The sequence below is a fragment of the Drosophila miranda genome, chromosome 2 (assembly GCF_003369915.1).
Source record: "Drosophila miranda strain MSH22 chromosome 2, D.miranda_PacBio2.1, whole genome shotgun sequence".
Classification (NCBI taxonomy): domain Eukaryota; kingdom Metazoa; phylum Arthropoda; class Insecta; order Diptera; family Drosophilidae; genus Drosophila; species Drosophila miranda.
Window position 1 is genome coordinate 1,506,477 of NC_046675.1, and position 25,272 is coordinate 1,531,748.

The 25,272-nt window shown below is 46.8% G+C and overlaps 1 protein-coding gene across 5 annotated transcripts in view; it reads left to right on the top strand.

Moving 5' to 3' along the window:
* Positions 1-1,660: 1,660 nt before the first annotated feature.
* Positions 1,661-25,272, top strand: part of LOC108154621 (guanylate cyclase soluble subunit beta-1) — a 44,864-nt gene continuing 21,252 nt past the window's right edge. For 2 of the 5 annotated variants that reach the window (XR_001774990.2, XM_033389287.1), the window contains exons 1-15: positions 1,661-2,194; positions 5,117-5,219; positions 6,275-6,348; positions 17,956-18,056; positions 18,238-18,356; positions 18,847-18,996; positions 19,076-19,361; positions 19,508-19,729; positions 19,799-19,910; positions 20,054-20,219; positions 20,436-20,518; positions 20,924-21,094; positions 21,200-21,271; positions 21,422-21,587; positions 21,965-22,102. Coding sequence is in view for 1 of the 5 variants with exons in the window: in XM_033389287.1 (XP_033245178.1) it covers positions 5,217-5,219; positions 6,275-6,348; positions 17,956-18,056; positions 18,238-18,356; positions 18,847-18,996; positions 19,076-19,361; positions 19,508-19,729; positions 19,799-19,910; positions 20,054-20,219; positions 20,436-20,518; positions 20,924-21,094; positions 21,200-21,271; positions 21,422-21,587; positions 21,965-22,102 (1,863 nt within the window). In the remaining 4 variants the exon portion in view is untranslated. Of the gene's footprint in view, positions 2,249-5,116; positions 5,220-6,274; positions 6,349-17,955; positions 18,057-18,237; positions 18,357-18,846; positions 18,997-19,075; positions 19,362-19,507; positions 19,730-19,798; positions 19,911-20,053; positions 20,220-20,435; positions 20,519-20,923; positions 21,095-21,199; positions 21,272-21,421; positions 21,588-21,964; positions 22,103-25,272 lie in introns of all 5 variants that reach the window. The other 3 variants (XR_001774989.2, XR_001774991.2, XR_001774992.2) reach the window with 3 other exon arrangements.

Consider the following 25,272-nt stretch of genomic DNA (forward strand, 5'->3'; position numbering starts at 1 on the left):
CTGATGGCTGGCACTGCTTACCTGGCCTGCCCCAGTGGCTCCCGGTGGGGACTCTGCACCACTCCTCCATCAGTGTCAGCAGCAGAGTGGGTGGCCTGTCAGAGGCAGGTTCGGGTCAGCCTGCGGCTACGCGCTGACGTTTATCGGGCACCACAGCCGAAGGAAGTTGAACCTTTGTGCGTTTTCTGGGGACAGAAACGCGATTAAACCAGTGCGGTAACGACAATGAAAACTTGCACAATGCACAATGTTTCATTATGTTTTTGTGGTGAATAATTCATTTATGCCCTGACTATCGCCTGGATGCACTGACTGGCTCCAGTGGCTCGGGTCGGCACTTGTCCCAAGCAATTCCCGATGCCGTGCTCTAACAGGTGCCGGTCCCGACACTGGCCCCGGCTCTGGCCCCTTGACAGGCCTGCCATTCAATTTCAATTACTGTCCTACACCCCTGGATGTCGCTTGCTGATTGTAATGCAAGTGGCTCTAATTTATTTGCTGGAGCTGTATTCATCTGCTCGACTGGAGCTGCCCCGAAACTCTATTGTCGTAGGTAAGTTATGCGTGCCGCCCCATTGACTGAACGAAGGCAGAAGCGACGAGCTCACAGCCATTCGACAAAAATCAGCAGAAAGTAAATAAATCCACCGATAAATAACACCAGAAGCGGAAGTTGAGCGATTAGGGAGATGAAGTGAACGCAGAGCAAACAATAGCAGAAAGAAGGAAAATTCGAGCGAATGATTAACAGGCGCTTCTGGAAAATGGAAGGAGGTCCAAATTCACTTTAAGTTGAAAAAGGAATTAAACCAACATTATCCAGTACACGTAGTCCTAGCAGCCAACCAGTATCCGACGCTTCTTGTCATCCAGTAGAGGCGTCTCGTCTCCTGGTCGAATATGAACTCCCGGCCATGGTTGCTGGTTGGATCCGTCCATTGTGACGCGGCGTATGGAGTCTGTTCATGTACATGTACCGGCGACGCGTCTCGAGGACCAGAGAACGCAGCTTCTCCACCCCCTTCCACAAGAGCACGCGCCGACTGCTGCCATCTGTTGGCGATTGGCATCGTCCTCTTTTTCTACATGTAAAATTCTGCAACTACATCGACAAGTAGAATAGCTTTTAGGCTCTGTTAACTTTAGAGAGCAGCTTTCGAGCAGCAACAACAAACAGCTACGTGGGCGGATGGAGTTGGTCCTGGCCCATACACGAAGCACGAGGCACTTAAACCTTTTTTCAGATACAGTCCAATAACAAGGAGTCCCTAAATTACGCATCTCTTGTAGACAATTGATTCTTTAATCGTATAAAATTATATGTTCAGGCATAGAAACCATAGCTAGCTAGCAATATTTGACGGAATATCAAAAAGGAGGAATATGAATAATTCGTCGGTATATTTTTTAAATATAACCGTATATTTCGGTACATTTCAGAAAAACATTTCTCGAAACATATTGTGTGTGTGTGTACTAACACATACAAAGATGTGCGGCTCATGATGACGTTCAGTACCCGAACGCCAGAGCCGAAATCTCTGGTTACTCGTGTGACGCTTCGTAGTATGGCACATCCACTGTATTGGTAGTGGTAGGACGGTATATTTTATCACTCTCTCTGGAAACTCTATCGCTCTCGATGCATGTCTCAGCATGTCTGCCATTCGGTTTTCAACTTTCGACCAGCGCGGTATCTGTGCTGCGTCAAGAAAATAATTTCAGAAGTTGATAACTAACGTATTTTCGCGGACGACACAACAGATCGCTTTCTGAAGTAGTTCAGATAAAGCCCACAAAAACATCCAGATTGATATTTCGGCAAAAAAAAATATAAAAAAAAATATATATATATTTATATTTACACACACAGAATGCACTTGAGAAATTTGACCAAGTTTTTGTAAATTTTTGCAAAGTCCGAACCGCCAGAATAATCGTGAAGGTACAAGTGTCGTGTTTTTTCGTCCCCGGCTGTTACAGGCGAATTGTCAAATTTACTACGAAGACAACAGAGAACGGAGTACGGATTCTTTGAGACTCGCGCGCGTATCTCTTATCAGGAGTCGACCAGGCACTCATCAAGTGAAAGTTGCCAGTTATCGGGGTGTACGGTGTGGGAAACTACGGAACGGAGAAAGTAAAATACTAAACGCAAAACAAATAAATCACGCACTGAGGAGAATAAACAAAAGTGAGAGAGCAAAAGAAATCGCACAATAAAAAGCAACGCGCCCTAAAAACAAATGTAAATTACAGGCCCACAAAAAGAGAAAGAGATATATACGATACGAGAGATATATACAGTGACAGATATATTTGCGAATATGTGTATAATGACGGACTTTTTTTTGGTTCTTTTGGTTCTTAAAGCCAAGCAAAGGCCGCCGCCTCAAAGATTAAAGCCTACATTCGTGCGCTCCAATTTATTTTCTTGTTCCTGCCTGCATATTTCACGCCATTATTGTCCATGGTCCATGGATGGGAGGCCCATAATTTATGTTTCGTATTCTGTTCAATGTTGTGTATGGTGTGTGTGCTGTGTGTTTTGTCGCTGTTTTGCCCAAGTTTACCAAATAGAAATATTTGCCCCAATATGTCAAAGTTTATTAGACATTTAGCTTTGCGTGCCCACGGCAATTTGCTGACAGTTGTTTTAGTTGCTCCGCTGGACGATAGTGAATGTCCATTATATTTGATAAATGCCCCGCCAGACCAGACACAGAGTTGAATGTACAATTGCCAGTCTCTGTTCTCCTCTCTCTCTATCTCTTTGCAAAACTCGACACGACATTGCCCAAGCCCATCCCCATCCCCAACGTGTGGCCACAATTTGTGTATTCTTTGTCCCAGCTCTGCCTCATTTTGTGTCCTGGCCTAATGGCAGGCTCATCATTAACTCAGTTATTGTCAGTTTAGCGCTAAATTGACAGGCAGACAGCCAGACAGCCACAGCGACAGCGACATCCACCACTTTCCACCGTTGGCGCGTGAATATCGTTTTGTTTTTAAGCGTCATTTTGTCGCAATTATCAAACGGCGTGCCCGTCATCGCCAAATAGCTTCATTTGAGCCCCTAACAAATAGCCCCACCGCCGAGTCGAAGCGTACTCTAAGGCTCTCCACCGAATCGAAGCGACTTGGCCGTGCTCTAAGCCTGGCCAAACAAATGCCTGGCCACCGACTCTTGGCCTCTTATTTACACTCTTGTCGACGGGGACCCGAAAATAGCACAAGGACTCCTTCGATTCCCACTTTTGTTGACAGTGTGCCACTGCCTCTGCCGCTGCCGCTGCCGCACCGTTCTCAAAATTCCGAATGTTGCACGTAATTAAAATTCGCTCAATTGGAAGGATGCTTTGCCTCCCGACCTGCGCCTGAGCCTGGGCCCCTAAGGTCATTGAGAAATATTGCTGTCTGAGCTCGTTGCCTGATTAATACCTAGTATTGCAGCAATCGCAATAAGCCAGGGCCCAAAGCAAACAGCCGCGATGAAGGTTGACAGGAAGATGAGAAAAGTATGTATGTACTTACATACAGACAAACGAGAATGATACAGAGACCCCCAACCTTAACGACTCTCCTGCTAATGGGCTTTGTGGCAGCAGCTACACAAATGCCGGAGAAAATCGATTTTTCTTTTTAAAGCAGAAAACAGTCTGGAGATGACTTAAAGTGTAGCTTTGTCTGTCGCCCGGGTTAAGTCCCTTACGGCTGGCCGAATCCGAAACCCTCAAGTGGAAGCTGTGCTGCTGCTCCTCCCTGTTCTTACAATTATCATTGCTCTGCAGGTCCACAAGTTTCCCATCTCAATTCGAGCCCCCACTTGATGCCCCACCTGTCTCCCAGAGAGCTGCCACTTTTCGTTCTATTCTGCTCTGTTCGGGGCTGCTCAGGCCCTGTCTCGAGGCGTTTCCCGTGCCCCTGTGCCTAGGCAGTTGCCTAACTTCAGAAAAACTCGCTGTTGGTGCTGGCAATGCCTTAATTGCCGTGCACTCGTCGTGGCGCATAAATTTCGAGATTCTCTCACACTTGCCCTTACACCTGAGTGCTGTGTGTGCGTATGTGTTGTGTTTTGCATGTGTGTTTGTGTAATTAACCAGCCGCATTCACCCTTTGTTGCCACGCCAGGCTGCCGTTTTAGCTGCCCCTGTTTTTTTCGTTTTGTTTTGTGATGATACGCTTACCCACGGAATCAGAGCCTTCTGCCACATTCATGAGGTGTTTGAATATCCCAGTTCTCTCTATAGCTCAACACTCCGCACACTCAAGAATCCCTTTTCTGGGTCCCCGAGAAGAGCATCAAACTTTCGATTAGCCCCGATTCAAAGTCTACTTGCAGCCTTCTTTTTGCCTGGCTTTATTTTGACCCAGTTGATGGCTGTTCGGGTCTTGGCATGGTTTTGTTGTTGTTGTTGTCGAGCCTTTGGCTTCCGCACGTGTTGCATGTGGCATGCAACAAACAGGCACATGGCAGCGAAACAAGAATGCAGCTGTAACGGCAACGGCTACGAGGCTATGGCCCCAGAAATTGTTGGCCAGGACCTGGAGCCACTCGAGGGCCGTTCGACTTTTGTTTTTCCGCTCATTTAAATATTTGATTAGTGTAGGTATTTTGAAAAAGCCCCAGAAAAGCAATGCTTTTGGGTAGAAATAAGAGTTCAAAATGGGGAAAGGTTTCACCCGTCCTTCCTTTAAGGAAAATATATAATGTAGGGAAAGAGCCGATTTAAAACTCATGAAATATTCATAGCCGCAGGGGCATCGCATCGTTTGATTCACCACAATTCTACATAACGAATAACGAATAACGAATGAGTCCCCAGGCCATCCACCATTGCCCTTTTTTCCCATTCATAATTGGACAGACCACAATATTTATTTTGTAATTTTCATTAGGGTTTTTCCGTTTATCATAGCCGTCATATCAGTTGTGTGTTAAGCCAAATACAATTTATTACGTTTTCATTTGTTGAACAATCCCCTCGCACTCTCTCGGGGACAGCCCGCCCTCTGGTGCGTTGCTTGTGGCTGTGTCGGATGGCGGAAACCCGGGGGAGGCAGATATACATAAGTGAAAGCGCAATAAATTGAATATTCTGGTGTCCAATTTCAGTTGTGATATGCATTTGAACATATTCATTGTGAAAGTGAATTAAATACGCGAACAAGCGTTTCAATTAAGCGAAAACCGGAAACGAAAAAATCACCCAAAAATGGTAAGTGAATGCAGAGTTTAATTAAAATAGAAATTAATTGAAAGTATTCAATTAAATTCTGATTGAAAGCCTTTCTAAAGGTGGGCCGGAAGGCAACGAATGAATTCCTTTCAATAGGATTTCTGGCCGTAAGGCATTCCGATTCGAGGCCATTTCAATCAGAGTCCTTGTCTCAATTCTATAGATAAAAAGCAAATCAACTCGATTCCCCGCCAAAGGAGGTCTCCTCCTCACGTTGACATATGCAAAGAAATGTTGATCTAATGATTGCGATTTTCACAGCATTTCGCAGTCCTCCAAACCGCCATTCTATAACCCTGTTTTCAATCCCTGAAATGACACACGTGTGTAGCCTCTGGGTGGCATTTGAGACTGCTACAACATTTCAATGCGCCTTGCCCCAACAAAGGCAATAAACATCAAATATCGGTTAGATACATCTTCATCAGACAACCAAGCAGAAAAGCACAGGAAAGAAACGCAAAAGAATAAAACAACAAGAAACCGAGAAGCAACAGAAACAGAAAAGGGGAGCAGGAGCAGGCAGACACAAGGACGGGGCCCTGTTGTTCGGCCAGCTAGACGTATGCGTAATGTATGTAAATATATTTCAAGTATTTTGCTTGTTTAGTATTACTTCCGGCGGAAGCGATTGATTGTGCTGCGTATCTGGGATATCCAAAGGTATGTCTGCCTGTCTGCCCGTCTGGCTGGCTGGCTGCTCCTCCTTCCACTTCTTTGGTCTTTGGTCCTTGGTCCACGTCCCGTCCCGTTCCGTAACAAATCAAATTGATTGCTTTTTGGATACATTTAAAACGAAATGAAAGTACGCAATCGCTATTGATTTCGCATATTTCAAATTTATCGTTTCGAGTCCCGTCTGGGAATGCAATTAAAATCAGAGAGCCGCTGGCTTCTGCTGAGATTTTTAAGAGCAAAGTCGGAGACAGTCAAGTCGGATAGATACGATATTTATGCCTATTTAAGCGCCTGCCATAAACATCACTGCCATAAACAAATCGTTCTCCATTCTGTTCTCTTTCGACTCTCCATAGTATGGCTTCGTTAACTACGCCCTGGAGCTGCTGGTTCTGAAACACTTTGGCGAGGAGCTATGGGAGAAGATCAAGTAAGTACAAGACCAAGTGTCGGCCAAAACTCATTAGCAAATGAAAACGAATTTCCCCTCTATAAGTACTCATATTACCCATGGAATCCATACCCAAGGCAGAGCCGTCTGGACAAACAGATTAACAGCATCGCGCACTTAATTAATAACTAAAATACATAAATTGCGGACATTTGTCTGCCGCCACGTACCGCAATTAACTAATTATCCATTTTTCACATTCGGACATGGTCACGCCCACACAGAGAGCAGTGGGCAGAGGCCAGAGAGCAGAGAGCAGAGGGATAGAGAAGAGAGAGAGATATACATAAATTAATTGAGTGTATTTGCTGTTGCCTGTTGGCTGTTGGCGGGGCAGGGAACACGCGTCACATTAATGCGTACACGGATTTCCCAGTGCAGCCAGCCCCAAGGTCTAGGGCGCAAATCAACGCCCAAAAATGGCCACGTGCCGGCTCTGGGGGTGTGCCAGTGTGTGTTTTAGTGTATGTTTTAGTGTGTGTGCTAAGACTGTATACAGTTCGCATTCGTCTTAATTAAGTTATTGATATTGCCGCCTCAATGTGCGTGTGTTTGTCTGTGTCCTGGACTAAGCCTAGGCCCTGTAGTAATGGCAACGGCTCCGCTCCGCTCTCCTCTGTGCTAATTGGCCATGATTTATGAATTTGGATTGCTTAACCGCAAGTCACTTGCCACTTGTATTGGCCACGTTTACAGATTGCTAATGAATTGAACCAGTCAAGAGTCGAGTGGAGTTGAGTCGAATCTTTGCTTTGGGTGCGCCAGACAACCCTTTTAATTATGGAGGAGAACTTTTCTCATTAGAAGAGGAAAAGGTAACAATGGCAACGTTGAGGCGTACACTGCGAGAAAAAGAGCAGCTGGGTAAAGTAAATATCCCAAGGGAAACCACAGCTGTTTCTCCTTGCTCCTTCCCGTTCCTCTCCCTGCACTGGCTGCCCCTTCATTTCGTTTCGAATGCCTGCCAATGGGGTCGGCAATGACATGACTTTAATTACATTGCAGTTAGTTGGCAGCCACAATCTTAGTGGTAGTGGTAGTGCTAGTGTTAGTGTTAGTGGCAGTGACAGTAACAGTACCCGTCAGAGCCCTAGGCAATGCCGAGGGCAATCGTTGCAGCGAGAATCAAACTCATTATCCTCCACTTGAGGCCCCAAGACAAAGGCTTAGCACGACTGTGCTCTCACCCTTGGGCGACAGTCCTCGGTCCTCTGTCTGTCAGTCGTTGTCCTCGCACTTGAAGGCATTGTCAAAGCGTTCATTAAAAAAGAAAAGAATAGAAATGAAAGGAAAGAGGCCCCAAGACGAAGACTGCCTTGACTCGGCATTGGCAATGGCATTTGCCTTGATTGACACCCAGCTGACCGCAGTGACTGATAGTTGTGCCGTCTGTCCGTCTGTCTGACTACCTCTTTGTCTTCTCTACAGCATTGATTGCTTTTAAAGAACCTTAAAGTCATCTGCTGCTCCTTCTTCCTGGCTGCTCTGCTTCTCATGTTGGCGCTCACTTAATCAGAATCAGGACTCTAAGTGCTTTATGCTGCTTGGTGTTGGTGTTGGTGTTGCTGCCTGGTGGCTCATAATTGCTGCACATCAATCTGCAAATGAGGCTCATTAATTTGCCTAAACAAGCTGCTAGATTGGAGCCGGGGATCTCCAGCTTAAAGCGTATTTTCTCTAGCCTAAGTCAGAGGACTTTGAAGTGTTCCCGAAAATGAAATCGGAACGATAACGGAAAGAGATTCATATCAAATGAGTTTTTCTTTTCAGTTGTTCCAGTCCACTAATACACTCTTCGGAGGAAGAGTGACCATTTGTGCCACATTATGGCTGTTTCTGTAGCTGCTGCTGCCGCTGGCGCTGCCGCTGCTGCTGGTTATGCGTGTTTGTGGCACTTTAGACAAAAATCGATTTGCCTATAAAATGTTTTACAGCACCACAAGAAAGCAGAGCTCTGCTCCTGCCAGAATAGGGTTTAACCTCTCACTCTAAAGCACTTCCTCCGTCTCTGTCTCTATCCCTATGTGAGTATGAAAGTGTGTCAATATGTCAGTCAAGTTATACGTATACGTCTAGTGTGTCTTGTGTCATATGAGCCGAGTCGAGGCTGATGCGTTGGTCAGTCGCTAATGGGTTCCAATCCCTCATCCTTTTACTGGCGCCTCCCCTGCTGGGGGGATTTTCTCGAATGATATCACACTAATTTGCTTAAGTGTGGAGTGTGCTTTTAGCCATTACTCTCCTCTCTCTCACAGAGAAAAAGTTCTACCCAAATTGAGTTTTCCACCTGCCACTCCCCAGCCCCGTTCCAGCTTCAAGGCTTGGCCTGATTCAGAGATAGAGAGACAGAGATAGCGGCTTTTAAGCACGTCAACGCCTGCTTGTCATATTAAATGTAAATTTGTTTGAAATTTTCGAGAAGAACACGTTCCAATGCCGTTTACCAAATATTTTTGCGACTTATTAGCTCCGAATAAGGGAAGGAGTTGTTGTTGCCTTACCTTGCCTTCCTTCCCTTCCCTCCGCAGCTCTGAAGCTCTGACGAATGCTAAAAATCCATCAATCTTCATTTCGCTTGGCTGGAATTTCCCGTCAAGATTACATTTAGAGTGTGGGAGTGGAAGTGGAAGTGGGAGTGGGCATGGGACTGGGGATTGCTGGGAGAAGCAATCAGCCAGCATCCTGCAGAGAGCCCACGCCACGTGGGCGATTTCATTGCAGGCATTAAGCATTAGCGAATCCTTTTACATTAAAAGCGCATTTGGAGACACATGTAAAAATATCCGCGTTTATATATAGATTGGGTAATGCCACGCAGCAATGCGTCCAGTGGCAGCTCCAGGCCATTAGTTGCCCCGCGCCGCACACACACAAATTCCCGCTGACCTGACTTTGCTGTTCTGTTCTTTTCACTTTTTTTGGCCACGTTTTTTTTTAGATATTCATACGAACACACATTGACAGGACACGACACGCCCCCTCTTCTCCACGCCCGCAGCATTATGTCTTTTTTTGCAGCTCTCTCACACACTCGCACACCCGCAAACACCACGAAAATCGATCGCATTTTCATGGCAGACATTATGGAAATTCGAGTCATTTTCGAGTGGTTCGGTGCGTATGTGGTGTGTGCGGTGTATGCGGTGGGGGAAATGGCATATTTGAAGCATGTAACGAGTTGAGTGGGTGGCACGGCCTGGTATACTAAGGCTGCGGGGAAGGGTTCGTGCTAATGCGTCAAAAAATTTGCCTGCTTCTGGGCCTGTGCCTGGCCAAAAGTTTTCACTCAAACAACCTCCAACAGATGGCAATGCCTGAGTTTTCTGAATGCAAACTTTGCCGCAGGCTGCGTGTCGCTTACCAAACAAACAAACAGGAGCCCAAAGGAAAACACGGCACAGGCACGGTCCCGGAAGTTGATGCTCCCCCGCCCGACTTTTTGCATTTACAATATTTTCGCCATTTTGTCAACTGTTTTCGACAATGGCAGCGGCAGCAGCAGAAACAGCAGACAGTGGCAAATATTGTTACGCTTTATTGACTGCCATGATGCGCGGCATCTTCTCCGTGTCAGCTGCAGCCACGCCCCCCATTTGCCAGCATCCGATCCGATCCGCCCTGCCCTCCTGCCTGCTGCTGCCCCGCTCTGGCATTTGACACGTTTTCGCACTTATCGCCGAGATTACTTTTCGCTTTGATTGCATTTCTTTAGCCCCGGCTCGGCGACGACGACTCCTTTTGGCTGCTCTGCGTTCACTTATTGTCTCTTTGATTGCTTCATATTTGTTGGCCAAAACCTGGTATCTGTCGCTGTCGCTGTCGCTGTCCCTGTCCCCGTCGCCTGCCACCCGCCACCGCAGTTTATTGTTGAAAGTTTTCCGTTGCCGTTTTATGTGCTCCACTTTTATCGCTTTATGAATTATGCGTCGCGTGCGTGCGCCCAAAAGACGGCGGCGTTGCGCATACGCAATGTTGGACTCCAGATTCGTTCGGCCGGGCATTATCTCGCCCTTAATGGCTTGTCTTTGTGCGTTCAAGTCAAATGGAGTGCAATAATCGAAATAAAATGTTGAACAAGGAGGCTAATTATAGACGAGAGGCAGTGAAGGAGCAGCAGCAGCAGCCAAAGCGAGGCCAGGCGATTAGCATTAGCCAGACAAAGGCACAGATGAACAGCCCCGACTGCCTTCCAGTGCCTGCCTTTTCTTCACATTCAATTACAAGGTAGATGCAACCCACCTTTGCTTAAGGACTCACCCCCAAGGTCTCCAAGATGTATCCGGCAGCAAATTATATAATCCCTGGCTTTTCCACCGAACAAAAGATCCCACACAGTATTCCATTAATGCGTAATAATAATCCCATGATACAGTGGGCATTAATTATGAAAACGGGCCGCTGTCTAACGCCCAGTTTGTGCCTTTATAATTAAATTCGCAAGTCGAAAATAAGTTATCCCGACGCAAAAGTCTAGTTTCCGGCCAACTAGACGCATACGCAATGTCTGTACATCCAGTTAGTGTGCCTCCTGGTGGATAATTTAATAACTGCCCAGCTGGCAGGGGCTACGGGGGGCTGGGGGCGTGTCTGGGCACGTATTTCGCGCATAAATGCATCACTGAAATTTGTATTTATTGCATTTTGCGAATAGCGACACGCTCGAGGTCCTTTGGGAGGGGGGCCGGAGCCGGAGCAGGAGCAGGAGCAGGACACGTCGCTTAAAAGCAATTTATTTTCCCCCATATGCGAGGGTCAGCTGGTGCTCTGCTCTCGGCTCCTGGCCTGTTGCCCAACCAGCCGTAGAGCGTGTGGCTCAAACGTTTTCCTCCATCATTTCTCTCCCCGTTCCATTTCTCTGTTTCTGCTTCTGTATGTGTGCTGGGTTTTTTTTTTAATATAACTAAAAACCACAGTGGATGCTCCCAGAGCGCATTCGTTACATTCCGAAATTGCATTTGGGGCCAGCGGTGGTAGAAATCTCCATATTGAAATCATGTCCTCTCGGCTTGAGAGAAGAGAACTTACTGACAGCTGATATCGGTCTATGTTTGCGCCCCGAGATTTCCCTCTTCCCCTGTCAATGGGCAATCTTTCCTGTTTCATTTGCATTTTACAGGCAAAAAAAAGATGGAAACTGTGAACTGGAGCAGCCTGCGGCATATTTTTGCAATTGCAACAGCCTCCACATAGGCATCTGCCAGAGCCAGAGCCAGAGCCAGAGCCTGAGCCTGAGCCACAGCCACAGCCGGAAGTGTTTTGCGCCATTTTCTGTCGGCCTTGCTGACGCTTTAGCTTTGAGTGGCGCTTTAGCCGTCGGCCATCATTAGACCGGACTCGGCATGGCCCTTGGCCCATGGAACATGGCAGACGAGTACAAATTTGCCGCATCGAATCGGTGCGGAATAGGCATTCCATTCCAAATTGTGTTACGATGAGAGTACAAGTAAATGTAAATCGAATTTCCTGCAGTCTCCTCCACATTCTACTCATATTGGATGCGAGTTTCATCCTAGTGTTTAAGGGCATTAAAGCAAAACTCTACTTGGCAACAGTTCATGTAGCGCATCCCCAGATTGGGCCTGAATTCCTCCTCTAGCCAACCTCAAAAACTAATTATATCAAGGGCTCCCTCCCACACACACACACAGCACGATGTGGGAGCAGCAGCAGCCAACCGCCAATTCCCAGGGGCCGGATTGGGGCTTTGGCTTCGGTTCTGGCTTGTTTTTTGGCATTTATCAGCAGGAGCATCGACAGCCGCCGCGCCGCATCGACAGTTGCTAATGATGTCCTAATTTCGAGATGTCACAGTGCATGCGTAGATAAAAAAAAATGAAGGGAGAGTGGAGCAATCGCCGGACAGAAGTAATAAATGACCGGAGAAGGACGAGGAGACGAATGTCGTGGGCGGCACTGGCTGCATAGTGGGACAGTTATTAATGGGCACCGGCAGAAAAGTGGCGATTCATTAATTTTGGCCCTGGAATCGCACTGGCCTTTGTCCACTTCCTCACTGTCCCACTGTCCGTTAGGTGCGACACACTTGAGGCCCACTTGGTGCTGCATTAAAGGTTAATCATACGCCCCATGGCCATGGCCGGCGCCGCAGCTTAGCGACAGTAAAAATGCTAATCCTTAGCAAAAAATCGACTTGACTAAAGCCGATGGCAATGACAATGACAACGACAATGATGATGGCCATGACGATGGCGATGGTGATGACGATGATGATGATGGGGAGGAGAGTGAGCCCGAACCAGATTGAGATTCAGCTTCAGTTTCAGGGTCCTCCGTCATTAACAACGTATAGCACGTCTGCATGTGAATGGCTTGGCAGCGGTTTAACGCTAATCGCATACAAATACACACGAGACGGCAGACAGGATCTCTCCTGTCTGTGCGGGGAAAAACTAGAGCATGGAAGAAGCTCTGCCTGATTTGAATAACACGCCTCAGGGATTACCCCACAAACACTCCCACTCTCACGGACAGCTTAGGAGCTGGAAGAGCATATGCGACTGCAGTCTCCAGGTTTGCTTTTGGTTCGGATTTCTTTTGGGGTTCTCCCCCTACGGATTGCCTGTAATTTCAATGTTAATTTCCTGCCTTCGATCTGCCGAAGCCCTGCTCTAAACTGTTTCAACCTGACCCTGGCCCTGGCGTTGTCCTGGCTCTAGCTCTGGCTCTGTGTTGCCTGCGGTTGCGGTTGCGTCCTCTATTTGTGCACAATAAAACATGTGACTCACTTGAGTTATGTGCCACATTAACTTGGCCGAGTCTTAAGTGGCTTTTAACCTTATTTCGTTTCCGTTTCTCGGCTCCTCTCTTCTGCTCTGCTCTTGTGTGCTCTGGCTCTTGTCGGAGGTCTTTGCTGCAGCATCTACTTGGGGAAACATTTCAGTGCAGTAAGTAGACTAGGAAATGCTCTTGAAATTGAGGTGAAAGCTTACGAACATTGTGTGGGATAGCAGCACTTCCAGAACCGAACCATTGAACTATCTGAAAGTTAGTTCTGGCACTTCTGAAAACGAGCATGCCGTGACTTCTTCTCTCTTAGCCGTGCCAGCCAGCCAGCCAGCTTTCGCTCTTTGGCTAAGTGCCTGCCATGAAAATGCGCTAATGTCGGTTAGTTTTCGTGTTCGTGCATCTGTGTAAGACTCGGGTTGCATGCAACCCACATCCGCATGCCCGTCGCAACTTTGCAGTGCACGTCAGGGCCGGCTGCCAGGCTGATTTGTTAAGTTGCAGCAGGCAAACGATAACCACAATTAAATACTCGGAGGCTCACGAAACACACAATCCTCAAGCCTCTGTCGGTTCGCTGCTCATTAGGAATTCTCACTGTAACCGCAGCAAAGTCAGAATCAAATCAGCTGATTGGTTATGGATTTTCCGCTCGTTTGCGGTTCTCAGAGTACTCGGGACTTATCCAACTTAAAGTTCTAGCCTGACAAAAGTCAACAAGTAGTCCATAATAAAGCAGTTTAATGCCCTCGTCCTGTCATAAAAAGCGAGATTCGAGAGCTGGGAGCGGTGCTCTGGGAACTGCTGAAGAGTTATATAGTTAGAGAGCCACTGCCACTGGCAGCCTTCTGTGCGAGGATGATGTTCCCTCCGTTTTTTTCCCCAGTTTCGATGTGGGTTGAATGGCTCAGCGATTGGCATATTAAATAATAATATTTACACGCGAGCCGCAGCCAAAAAAATGGAAAAAAGCAAAGCCGTGGCCGTGGCCGTGGTCGCACCGGATCTATACGCATAGAATCCATATACATTATGTATTCGATTCAATGTCGATGGGAGCTGGAAAAGGCATTGCGCGTGAAACTTAAACCAACAGCAAAGAAAAACACAAAAACACTTGGCTATATATATGGCCGGGGCGTTGGCCTAAGCTACTTAGGCGCGAAATGTTGTCATATTTCTTGGCCGACGACTCCTCCTAGCCATTTGGCAGATTAAGCCACTTAGTTTCGGCCTCCTGCGTTGTCGCTGTCGTTGTCACAGCGTAAACAATATTTAAATGAGTTTAAAGTGCGAGAAGCCAAAGTCTGGTCTGAGAGGAAGAGAGCGATGAGCAGATGAAGCGACGAGGAGATGAGGCGACGAGGAGATAAACTTGGGCGGCGGGGCGGAAATTGAATTTGTAATGAAAACGATGAGGATGCTACTAAGTGTCGCCTTGCATTTTGTCAGGGCCACCGGGCGTATACGCAATGCCATGGAAGAGCGCGGAGGGAGAGGAGTTCGAGGCAATAAATTGCCTGCTGCGTGTGTGCGTAATTAATTTTTACAGCACGAATTAATTGATGCTTATGCTGCCGCAAATGTGCGAAATTTAATGGTAAACTTATTTTTATTGTGTGTCTTTCGGGGGAGAATTAACGACAAATTGCATTAGAAGCGCCAGCAAAAAAAAAAAACCTAGGCCTGAACCTGAACGTGATCCAAATCCAGTGACCGAAATTGGGTTTCCTTTCACTCACTCTCTTTTTCTCTGGCTCTTTCTTGCTTCGGCACACACGTACATTAACTTTTTCAATTAAGTTGTCGATCAAAAGGCAAGCGAACAAAAACCCACAACAGAGAGACAGACAGAGCTAACACACGCACAGATACCCATACACACAGCCACAGAGACACTCTCTAACACACGCACATTTAAATCAATAAAAATCAATCATACGCAGTGTGGTGTGCTTGGGGCTGGGGTGTGGTACAGGTGTGCGTAGACGGAGACTAAAACGTGCAGCATAATTTAATTTACGGCGTAAAATGTTGCCTTGCTGGCACAATAAAAATGATAGACATTTACTGGGCAGCCGTGCGGGGACGAGGGTCGTCCGGTGGGCAGGTGTTGACTTTATGAAATTAAATCGCAATATCAGCAGAGAGAGAGAGAAGCCTGCCCGCAGATAATTTTGAGTGCTTCGCACTTTAGTCCAGCAATTAACTAAAGCTGAAACCAGAGTTCCAATATCTGGTTTCACTTCACTGCACCTTTAAGGTCTTTATGCAAGAATTCAGGCCAAAATGCATGCATGCTCATGACATAAATCTTATTTTAATTTAGAATTTCCTCATGGCCTGCTCTCCCTCCAGCCCAACCGCAACTGCCATATTTCATGGAATAATAAATTTGCAAGACGAAAATCAATTTCCATTTTGGTGTGTAATATGCAGAAGTTTCCTGGGGATTTCTTGGCGCCCAGCGAAGGCTTCTGCTTTGCCATGTTCCTGTTACCCATTCGATGTCCGCTGGCAGTTCAGGAAATTAAAAATCAGCTTCTACAAATAAAATACTTATCGTCTTCCGTGTGAGAGGATGTGCGCTTTCTGGAAGATGCGAAATTAAATATGTGCAGCAGCAATACTCGAACCGGTCTGCAGCTGCAACAGCACACACGCAACTCAATCGTGAAGTGGGTGCAAATATGACTCACATTTCAGCGACAGCTGCTGACACATTTTGCCATTTTGCAACGTCTTACGACCTGTTTTCGTTGTTGCCCCGTCGTTGCGCTTCTTCTTGGTTGCATTGCATTTGAAAAATGAGCAATAATGAAATACCATGCCATTGCCACCGCTCCGCTGTTGCCACAGCTCACCTGTCCTGCCACGCCCACAACCATCACAGCCTTCACTGCCAGACCGCTCCAGAAGGCGACGCGTCGGCAAATCAGAAGTTCTTGCGTAGGGAAGGAAAATGGAAAAACTTTTGCACGTACAAAATCTACTTTTCTATTACTTTTTTTTGTGTTCTTCTGCTCTCTCAACTCACGCCGCGGCGTGTGATTTTCATGTTCAATTCTGCAACGTTGGCGTTCTTCTTTTTCTATTTTTCTATTTACTTCGCCTTGCCTTTCTGGTGCCTTGCCTTTTCGACCAGCTACTTTCACTGTGCCTGTTCCTCTGACTGTGCCTGTGCCGGCACGTTGTATTCAATTTGTTTTGGTAACAGCTTGGCACAAGTTCTATTAAATAATAAAGTCGATTTGCACGATGTTCACTAAACAGACTAGCTGACAGCCTTGTGGATGGGCGGCTGGGTAGCGGCTGGCTGCTTTCCTATTTTCTTGTATTGTTATTCAATGCAAATCCTGAAGAAAGTTTCGTTTCTCTTTGGCATACAAAGAGCTTACTTTAAAATTGAGTTAACTTTTGGGAGAATTTAAGAGAAAAGCCCTCGAAAAGTAATTAGATGGCTTAAAGGTCAGCTGTATATGAAATAGTCGAGAAATGTTTGCAAGCTGCCTCTGGCTTTACAGCAAGCTGTCGTATGAACTCGTATTATTTGAACTGATTGCTCGTTTGAACTCAAACTGCGCTGACTTGCAAGCTGTTAAAGTAATCGATACGAAAGTGGATTGTGTGGGCACATAAAAAGATCAGACAGATTAAGCGAAACCAAGTAGAGCACACCGGAAGTGCTGAAACAGCCATATTATGAGAAAGCAGTGAGCCTGCAAGCTGTGCTTTCTGTTAAACTGCTTTCGGGCATGGTTCAAGCAGTTCTTTTCACTAGTTGTTTGTAGAAGGGTGGATAGAGTTTTAAATGTTGGATTCTAACGGTGGGTAGATGTCGGGCTTGCAGTATTATTCTTCTTGGCTGCTTGGTAGGTGTTTCATTTTACCTCATATGCTAAGGCCGCTCGCGAGCCTTGTGTAGATCGTGAGCGAGCCTCTCTGAAAGTGCTGTTAAAGAACTGTTAGAGAGCGGTTGCAGTGCGCTGTAACCAGAAGTGACAGGCTGTTAACGGAGAGCAGTAACAGGCTATTAACCTGGGCTGTTAACAGGGCTGTTGCAATGAAACGGTAAAGCAGTTCTTTCATTGATCTGCTTGCACATTTGAACTGCTTACATCGGAATCTCGGAATCTATTTGTCCATACCACTAAACATACGTATATAAAACAACCTCATTGAAATCTAGATTAAATATATGTATATAAACGAAAATTCAATTGCAGCAATCAGAAAGTTTATAATTTCCATCATTAAACCACAGATGGTATCATTGGGCGGCTGCTCATCAGCCATTTCCTTGTGTTCCATTTTTATAAAAATCCCACTCAAGCGAAATTTGGTAACCATTTCCATAAATTTCCCCAAAGAGAACACGGAAAATTTGTACATTTATCCAACATAATAACAAGAGCCGAAGCCGGCTCGAAACTTTTAAGACTCGAGCGCAAGAACTCTCATTTCAAAGGGCTTTATTCTGTCTTCATTGCTTAATTAAAAACATAAATATGAAAAAGGAATATAAACTGACCGCCATATGAAGCAGCCGCTTTATGTTCCCCCAAAAGCCCCAAAAACATACACAAAAACATACACATACTTTAAATGAGCAAATACAAAGAAGAAATGCCAGCAACTCACTCAAAAATTCTCCAGCACAGAAGCAATTTAATTAAAATTAATGTATTTACCACTCTTTCCACCCACCATACCACTGCCGCTCCCACTCCCACTCCCACTTCCGAAACCGAAACCGAAACCCTTCTCTGTCATTCCATATTTGCGGTTGCGCCCCTCACTCGATTTCGATGGCTGCTTCTTTTTGGCTCGTCTGCCATTCAGAAAAAAGGCCATGGTCAGCATGGAGGGACAGTTTCTGGTGCGACAAATTTACGACGATGAAATAACATACAATCTAATTGGAGCAGCTGTTGAGATACTCAGTAAGTAGTTAGTCGATACGAGACGATGCGGCTTTTGTTCATGATGGCTGTCGTAACGACATAACCAAACATATGCCGCAGTTATGGCCAAGTACCACTCACGTGGGTACTTGTGGACCAGCCCTAAAGGACCAGCTCATTAATGTTTTTGCCTCTGCCTCTGCCACTTACTCCTGCACAGATATACCCGCTGATGATATTCTGGAACTGTTTGGCAAGACCTTCTTTGAGTTCTGCCAGGACTCGGGCTACGACAAGATCCTGCAAGTGCTTGGAGCCACACCGCGTGATTTCCTGCAGGTACTATAGCAATACATACACGTTCTCGTATACTTATCTATAATCGTAGCTTTATAGCCGGCAGTTTATTTAATTGAATCCCATTTCACACTCATTTCCCATGCATCTGCAGCACAATTGCATTTTCCAATCGCCACTTAAGTCATTTTTCATGCTGCTCTCAGTCCCCTTCGCAGTCTCCCAGTCTCGCAGTCTCTCAGTCTCAGAGTCTCAGCATCGACATCAGCATCAGCATCATTGATAAGCATTAACCATTTTGCTTGAGCGCACATATCACCCTGCCACACCACACCACATCCAGCATGCAGCATGCAGCACCCTTGACGCCTTTTGTTGTACTCACATTCGATTTATTTTCAATTTTCCACATTTTTCACCGCAAATGCTCTTCGAATCCTTTGTCATAATGAAAAATGAAATTGAATTTTTTCGCCTGCCTCGTCCTCGCCACCACCATTGCCACAACAACAATAACCGCAAATTGTTGCAGAACCTGGATGCCTTGCACGACCATCTGGGCACCCTGTACCCCGGCATGCGGGCTCCCTCCTTTCGGTGCACGGAGAAGGACGGCGAGCTGCTGCTGCACTACTACTCGGAGAGGCCTGGCCTGGAGCACATCGTCATCGGCATAGTTAAGGTAAACGATTCCCAGACGCCAGTTTCAGTCCTTGAACTCCTCCGCTGACACCACCACCATACGTATATCTCTCTTACAGGCCGTTGCATCGAAGCTCCATGGCGTCGAGGTGGAAATCGACATTGTAAAACGCAAAGGAGAGCCCATCGACGAGGCCGAGAAGCTGCGCGCCCTCGCCCGCGAGCAGCAGCAGTTGGAGACGGACGCGGCGACAGCCGCTGCGGCGGCCCTCGCTCCTCCCACGGATGCCGAGCGAAACAATAATCACAATCCCAGCAGCAATAATGGCCTGGCCAACAACAGCAACGGTGCCAACGTTAACATCAACAACAACAACGATGGTCAAGAGAATGCCAGCGAGACAGGTAAAAGAGAGGGAGACACCGAATGGAATGAATTGGTGCTGGCGTTGAACGTACTGAACGCTCGGTCGTTCTCTGCCTATACCCTAAATTTGTTCTTATCAAGAAACACCGAATTATTAAGGCTCACTGAACTCTCATATGTCCAGAACCCGCCATTGCACTACCGGGCGGACCCGTGCCACAGGACAGCTTCGATTGCGACGGCGATAAGGAGCAGAAGTGCCTGCGGCTCCTGAAGAACAAGAGCGACGACATCGAGCGCTACGACCATGTGCAGTTCGTCATCAGGGAGATCAATGTGGCGGACAAGTCTCAAGTGGATACCAAGAAGGATGAGGTGCCCGATGACATGGAGTTTCTCTGCGAAGGTAGGGCCCAGGACCCAGCACTCACAGAGTGCGAGTTCTACTTAAGCTAATTGCCTGGCTAATCCACAGCGCCCCTCATATCGCCCGCCACATTCTGCAAGGTGTTCCCCTTCCACCTGATGTTCGATAGACAAATGAGAATTGTTCAAGCTGGGAAGGCTGTATCTCGTGTAATACCCAGGTGAGTGCACCACGGTTTACAGTTCCCGCTGCTAGCTATGAGCCATTGTTGGCGATTAGGCAGCCATTAGGGTAAGAGTAAGGGCCATTCAGCTAAGTGAGCCGCACTGATTTGCTCGCTTTTTATCCATACCCCCCGCACAGAGTGGCCGAGGAGAACTGCTCCCTGATAGAAGTGGTGGAGGCCATCCGGCCGCATCTCCAGCTCAACTTTGAGAACATTCTCTCCCACATAAACACCATCTATGTGCTGCAGACACGACAGGGGGCCATGAGCAGCCGGCACGAGCAGCGCTTTCTGAGACTGAAGGTGAGTGGACGTCGACGCCGACGTCTCCCACCAGGTGGGATTTCCAACAGATTTCCCCAAAAAGCCGCATCGCCGCTTACGCGCACCCGCGTCCTGGCATTAAACTTAATGCGAGGCCTGGCCACAGAGTGCAGCATAAAAATCAATTTTACGAGTATTCCCCCCCACCATCCATCCCCTCTTTATTAATCCGTCTCCCGTCTCTCCTTTCCGCAGGGACAAATGATGTACATACCGGAAACGGATCGCATATTGTTTCAGTGCTATCCGAGTGTCATGAATCTGGACGATCTAACCAAGTGAGTACACGACCAGCCTGAAGAGCTGATGAGTCTTTGCTTGGTTTACGTTCTGTATAAGCCCACATTAAAGACATTAGCTCTTAAATGTGGCATTAGGGGAACGCCTTGCCCATAAGCTTTTATTGAAACAAATGCGCCTTCAGCTGGCTAAATTTATAGGTGACATTAAAAATGCTTTCTCAGGCTGCCAGCCTGATGGAGGCATCATTCCATTCTATGCCATTCCTTTCGTCCTCTCTCCCTTCGAAATATTTTCTGCCAAGAGAGAATTTAAAAAGACTTAAGTAAAATAAAATGCGTGTCATTTTTCCTCAGCCCTCGACCCTCCCACCTTGAACCTCCCCCCCTCCCCTTTGAGCTATCTGTGTGAATGTGGAATGTGTCTTTGTCTCTTATTTCCAGGAAGGGGCTATACATCTCGGATGTGCCGCTGCACGACGCGGCCAGGGATCTGGTGCTGCTCTCCGAGAAGTTCGAGGCGGAGTACAAGCTGACAAAGAACCTGGAAATGCTCACGGATAAGCTGCAGCAGACGTTCCGCGATCTGGAGAGCGAGAAGCAGAAGACCGACAGGTAAAGAAAAATGACAATGGAAACCCATTAGGGGTGTGGGGCGATTCTCTCAGGCGCGAAATTGAAATTACCTTTCCATTTTTCCGCTTTTTCCATTTCGTCCAGGCTCCTCTACTCGGTGCTGCCCAAGTCGGTGGCAAATGAGTTACGACACCAGCGTCCAGTGCCGCCCAAACGGTAAGTCAATGTCAATTCCACCCAGCCCCCATATCCGATGGGAAAACGCAAACAATTTGCTATTTGTGTCCATTTATTTATTGCAAATATTTTCGTGCTCTTTGCTCTTCTCTTCACCTCTCTTCTCCACTCCACGCCACGACCCTACAGCTATGACTCCGTGACGCTGATGTTCTCGGGCATTGTGGGCTTTGGCCTATACTGTGCGGCCAACACGGATCCCGACGGGGCCATGAAAATCGTGAAAATGCTTAACGAACTCTACACGGTCTTCGATGCCCTCACCGACTCGAAGCGTAACCTGAATGTGTATAAGGTAGGGATGAGGATGGGGTTGGGTGTGGGGATGCGTGTAGGATGTGTCAGAGTTCAAATTAAAGTCTCAGCCCTCAGCCTCAGCGTTTTTCGGGCCACTTAATTACAATTTTCGCAACACAACCAAAAACGATGCAATTTTTGGCTTCATTTGTGGGTCACCTGTCAAATTTCCATACGCAAGCACTGAGAGAAAGAGGGTCTTAGTGTATTCGGAATAGAGAAACCATGAGTAGGAGTCTCATAAGTAGGAGTCTTCTCATGTTCTCTCTAAAAGTTTGTTCTCTGGAATAATTTCCATTTTAAGGAAGGACCCGACGAAATGTTTTTCCCAGTGTACCCCTGCCAATACTCATTACAATCTCTGTGTCCTTTCAGGTGGAAACCGTTGGCGATAAGTACATGGCCGTGTCCGGGCTGCCGGACCCCTGCGAGGATCACGCCAAGTGCATGGCACGCGTGGCCCTGGATATGATGGACATGGCCAAGAATGTGAAAATGGGCTCAAATCCAGTGGTGAGTGCATCCCACAGTGTATCGTATCTTTCTATCTGCGGTGGGGGCTCTATAGAAAAAAATGCATTCAGTGGCGACAACTTATGTTCAAGTTTCTCGAGTGCCTGGAGCGGTTCATGGTGGGGTTCCGCCACTCTAATTGTGCGCATTGAAAGTAGTTGGGAAAACTGTCCCGTTCTGTTCTCTCGTGGTGTTCGTTCGTGTGAGCATGCAACTGCAGCATGTTCGCGCAATTTGTTGCTGAATGCCCCCGTTCCCGTTCCGTGCAACAAGAGCGGCAACAACAACGCGATGGCGCATAAATTTCAATGTCTATCCCCCGTCCAATCCTGCCGCTCTTCATCGGGCGCCATTCCATAAGCATAAGGATTGAGTGGCAAGTGCACGTAAAATATTAACAACTTGTAGCAGGGGCTGAGCTGATGCTGGGGCGAGGTGGCAGGAACAGGGTGAACAAGTGTGAACAAAAAAGTTCATTTGCCACGCAGTGGCCCGAGCAAAGTTTCAGTAAAAAGTTTCGGGTAGTAAAACTGCGAAAATTGCTAAAATTAATTCAAAATTGATGACACACAATGTCAAAGGACACACGCATTCAAGTTGGGGTGCGACATGCGACGTGCCCAGGGTCGTCTCACTCGGATCCTCAGAGCCTCAGAGCCAGTTGCCACTTGACCGTCAACTGTCACCAGAGACGACGTTGCGATGAGGCTGTGGCTGTGGCAGTGGCAGTGCCTCCTGCCTGCTGCTGGTTCTAGCTTTTTCCTGCTATTACCCTTTCCGAAAGGTATTGTCTTTGTGAGTAGATGTTTGTCATGCCAAAGGGTAGCCACCAGAAAACGAGGCATTTGCGAGCCATGAAAGGTTTTTATCTTCCGTCAATGCAATGGGAAAGTTCTTTCTGCAGATTTTGTAAGAAAAAACCACTCGATTCCAAATTAAATTCATCTAGTGTCATATCACCTAAACAAGTGATTTCCGGATGCAACTGTGGATTTGCCAGTGTATATAATGCTTCTTCTTCTATGAGTATTCCCAAATCTACCCTCCCTTTTCCTTTTTGGCTTAAACACTTTTGCTTTGAGTACTCGAGCTTAAAATACACTGCACACATTCGGGGAAATAGACAGGGAAAAGGCTGAAAGAGATAGAGAACCAGAGAGCGCAAGAGAGCGCAAGAGAGGGGGAGAGAGACATCCGAGGTTGAGGTTGAGGATAAGGATAAGCATGAGGACGAGGATGAGGATGAGGATGAGTATGAGAATGCGGATGCCCCACTTGATGGCATCCTTCACAATTACAGCATTGTACGTGTGGACAATGCTTGTGGCTTGTCAGTCACTTTTTGTCCATGTCTGCGGATGTGCACACATGCGAGCATACATGTCCAATGTACATGTATGTGTGCACGTGTATCATAACTACATACATACATGCATACACACAGACAGACACGTCCTCAAATGCTCTTCTTGTGAGCTGTGGCCCGAGTCACTTGGCTTTATTGTCGAAAGTTGTTGTTGTTTTTCTTCTGTACTTCTGTTGCTAAAATTCCATTACCTTATCGTCTTGCCAGCTTTTCGTTGCGACAACCAACCATCCAACCATCCATCCATCTCCTTTGCTCAGTCTATAGCCCGTCCTGGCCACAAACTGCAGTCAACTTTTTGTGGCTGTCAGTATTTCATATTTGACTGATTGCCTTTGGTAATGTAGACGGAAGCGTGTCCACACAACCGTTCCCCTGGCACATGCTCTCCTCGCATTGCACGGCGGTATTTGAAATACTCAAAAAAGGGAATACGAGAGCATTCCGAACCGCAGCGAATCCGCATCGGCTTCTGTGTCGCCTGCTGCATCTATCGAGTCGACGGTAAACCGGCCAGCGTTTGATAGATCGCTTGAAATGCAATTAACAAACGGCCCCGGGGGAGGAATCGGATAAAACTGGGCCACGACGACAGAGCCTGTTGCATGGTGCACCCTATCCATCCCTACCCCTGCGTGTTGCCACCGTTGGCGTCATTTTGCGCTTCATTAAATCCTGATAAAAGGCAGCAGAATCCAGCCATCCGGTACCCCTTCGACCTTGCCACCCCACCCATTTATGGGGCCAATTATACCAATGTTTTTCTTCATGCAAAAACTTTGCTCAGCTTCGTCTCTCTCCCCTCTCCTTTGGCTCTTTATCTCCTCCTCCCCCTCCCCCCCTCCCCCTCTCTCCCTCTTACTCACTGTTCTCTCTGTCTTGGCTGTTTGCTTAGTGCCTTGCTGGCTACTTCCTGTGCTTGCAGTCCATAAATATTGATTCGGTTTTTCAGCAAAACTTTTTGCATTCACTGTGTACTTTATATACTCTAGGGTCTGGCCGGGAAATTGATTTAGTTCGCTCCATAAATTCCACTCTCCACCTTCATCTTGCTTTAGAGAAATTCCTGAATTATCTGGACAAAGTATGGACTACAGGATATAGAAAGAAGAAGCCTCATTAAGAATCTAGCCCACAGTATTATGGAAATGAGAAGTGAAAAAAATTGTACTGTAAAGACAGAATGTTATATATATTCTTGGTAAACTCCTACTTTCTCAGAAAATTTGCAAAATTGAAGAAGCATCTTCATGAAAATATCTACTATATGTGATTCGTAGAAGCACCTTCACGGTTCCCAGCAATACTGAGAATTTCTCTGTCTTTATATGCCAACTCAGGGCATTCCCAGTTCGTTGTAGCTCTGCTGAAGTGTTCGGTTTTTCCTCTTCATTATTTAATAAACCCGAAAACATAGTAGAAAAAGTGAAGCCAAAATGGTTGACTTTTGTTCCGAACTCCCAGCCGAATCGTTCATCAGGATTGCATTCGCTGACCAGGACCATATGCCAGGACCAGCCAGAACTGCCATTTCCTCTGATTGGATTTGCTTTTCCGAGTAGAATGGTTTTCAACAAATGTCTGTCTCTCATTTCGTTGTTCGTTGTTCGACCTTCTGAATTTTCGTTTTTATCTGCGGAGCCCTTGGACCTTATCGGACGGGGCTGCTGCCTTTGGCAATTAGTTTTCTATAATGTTTTTCTGGTAATTACAACTTTCGCTCTTTTGCTTTTATCTCTGGCTGCGTTGGCATTTTACCCATTTACACATATACTTTTCTCCAACTCAGACTCTGCTTTGCTTT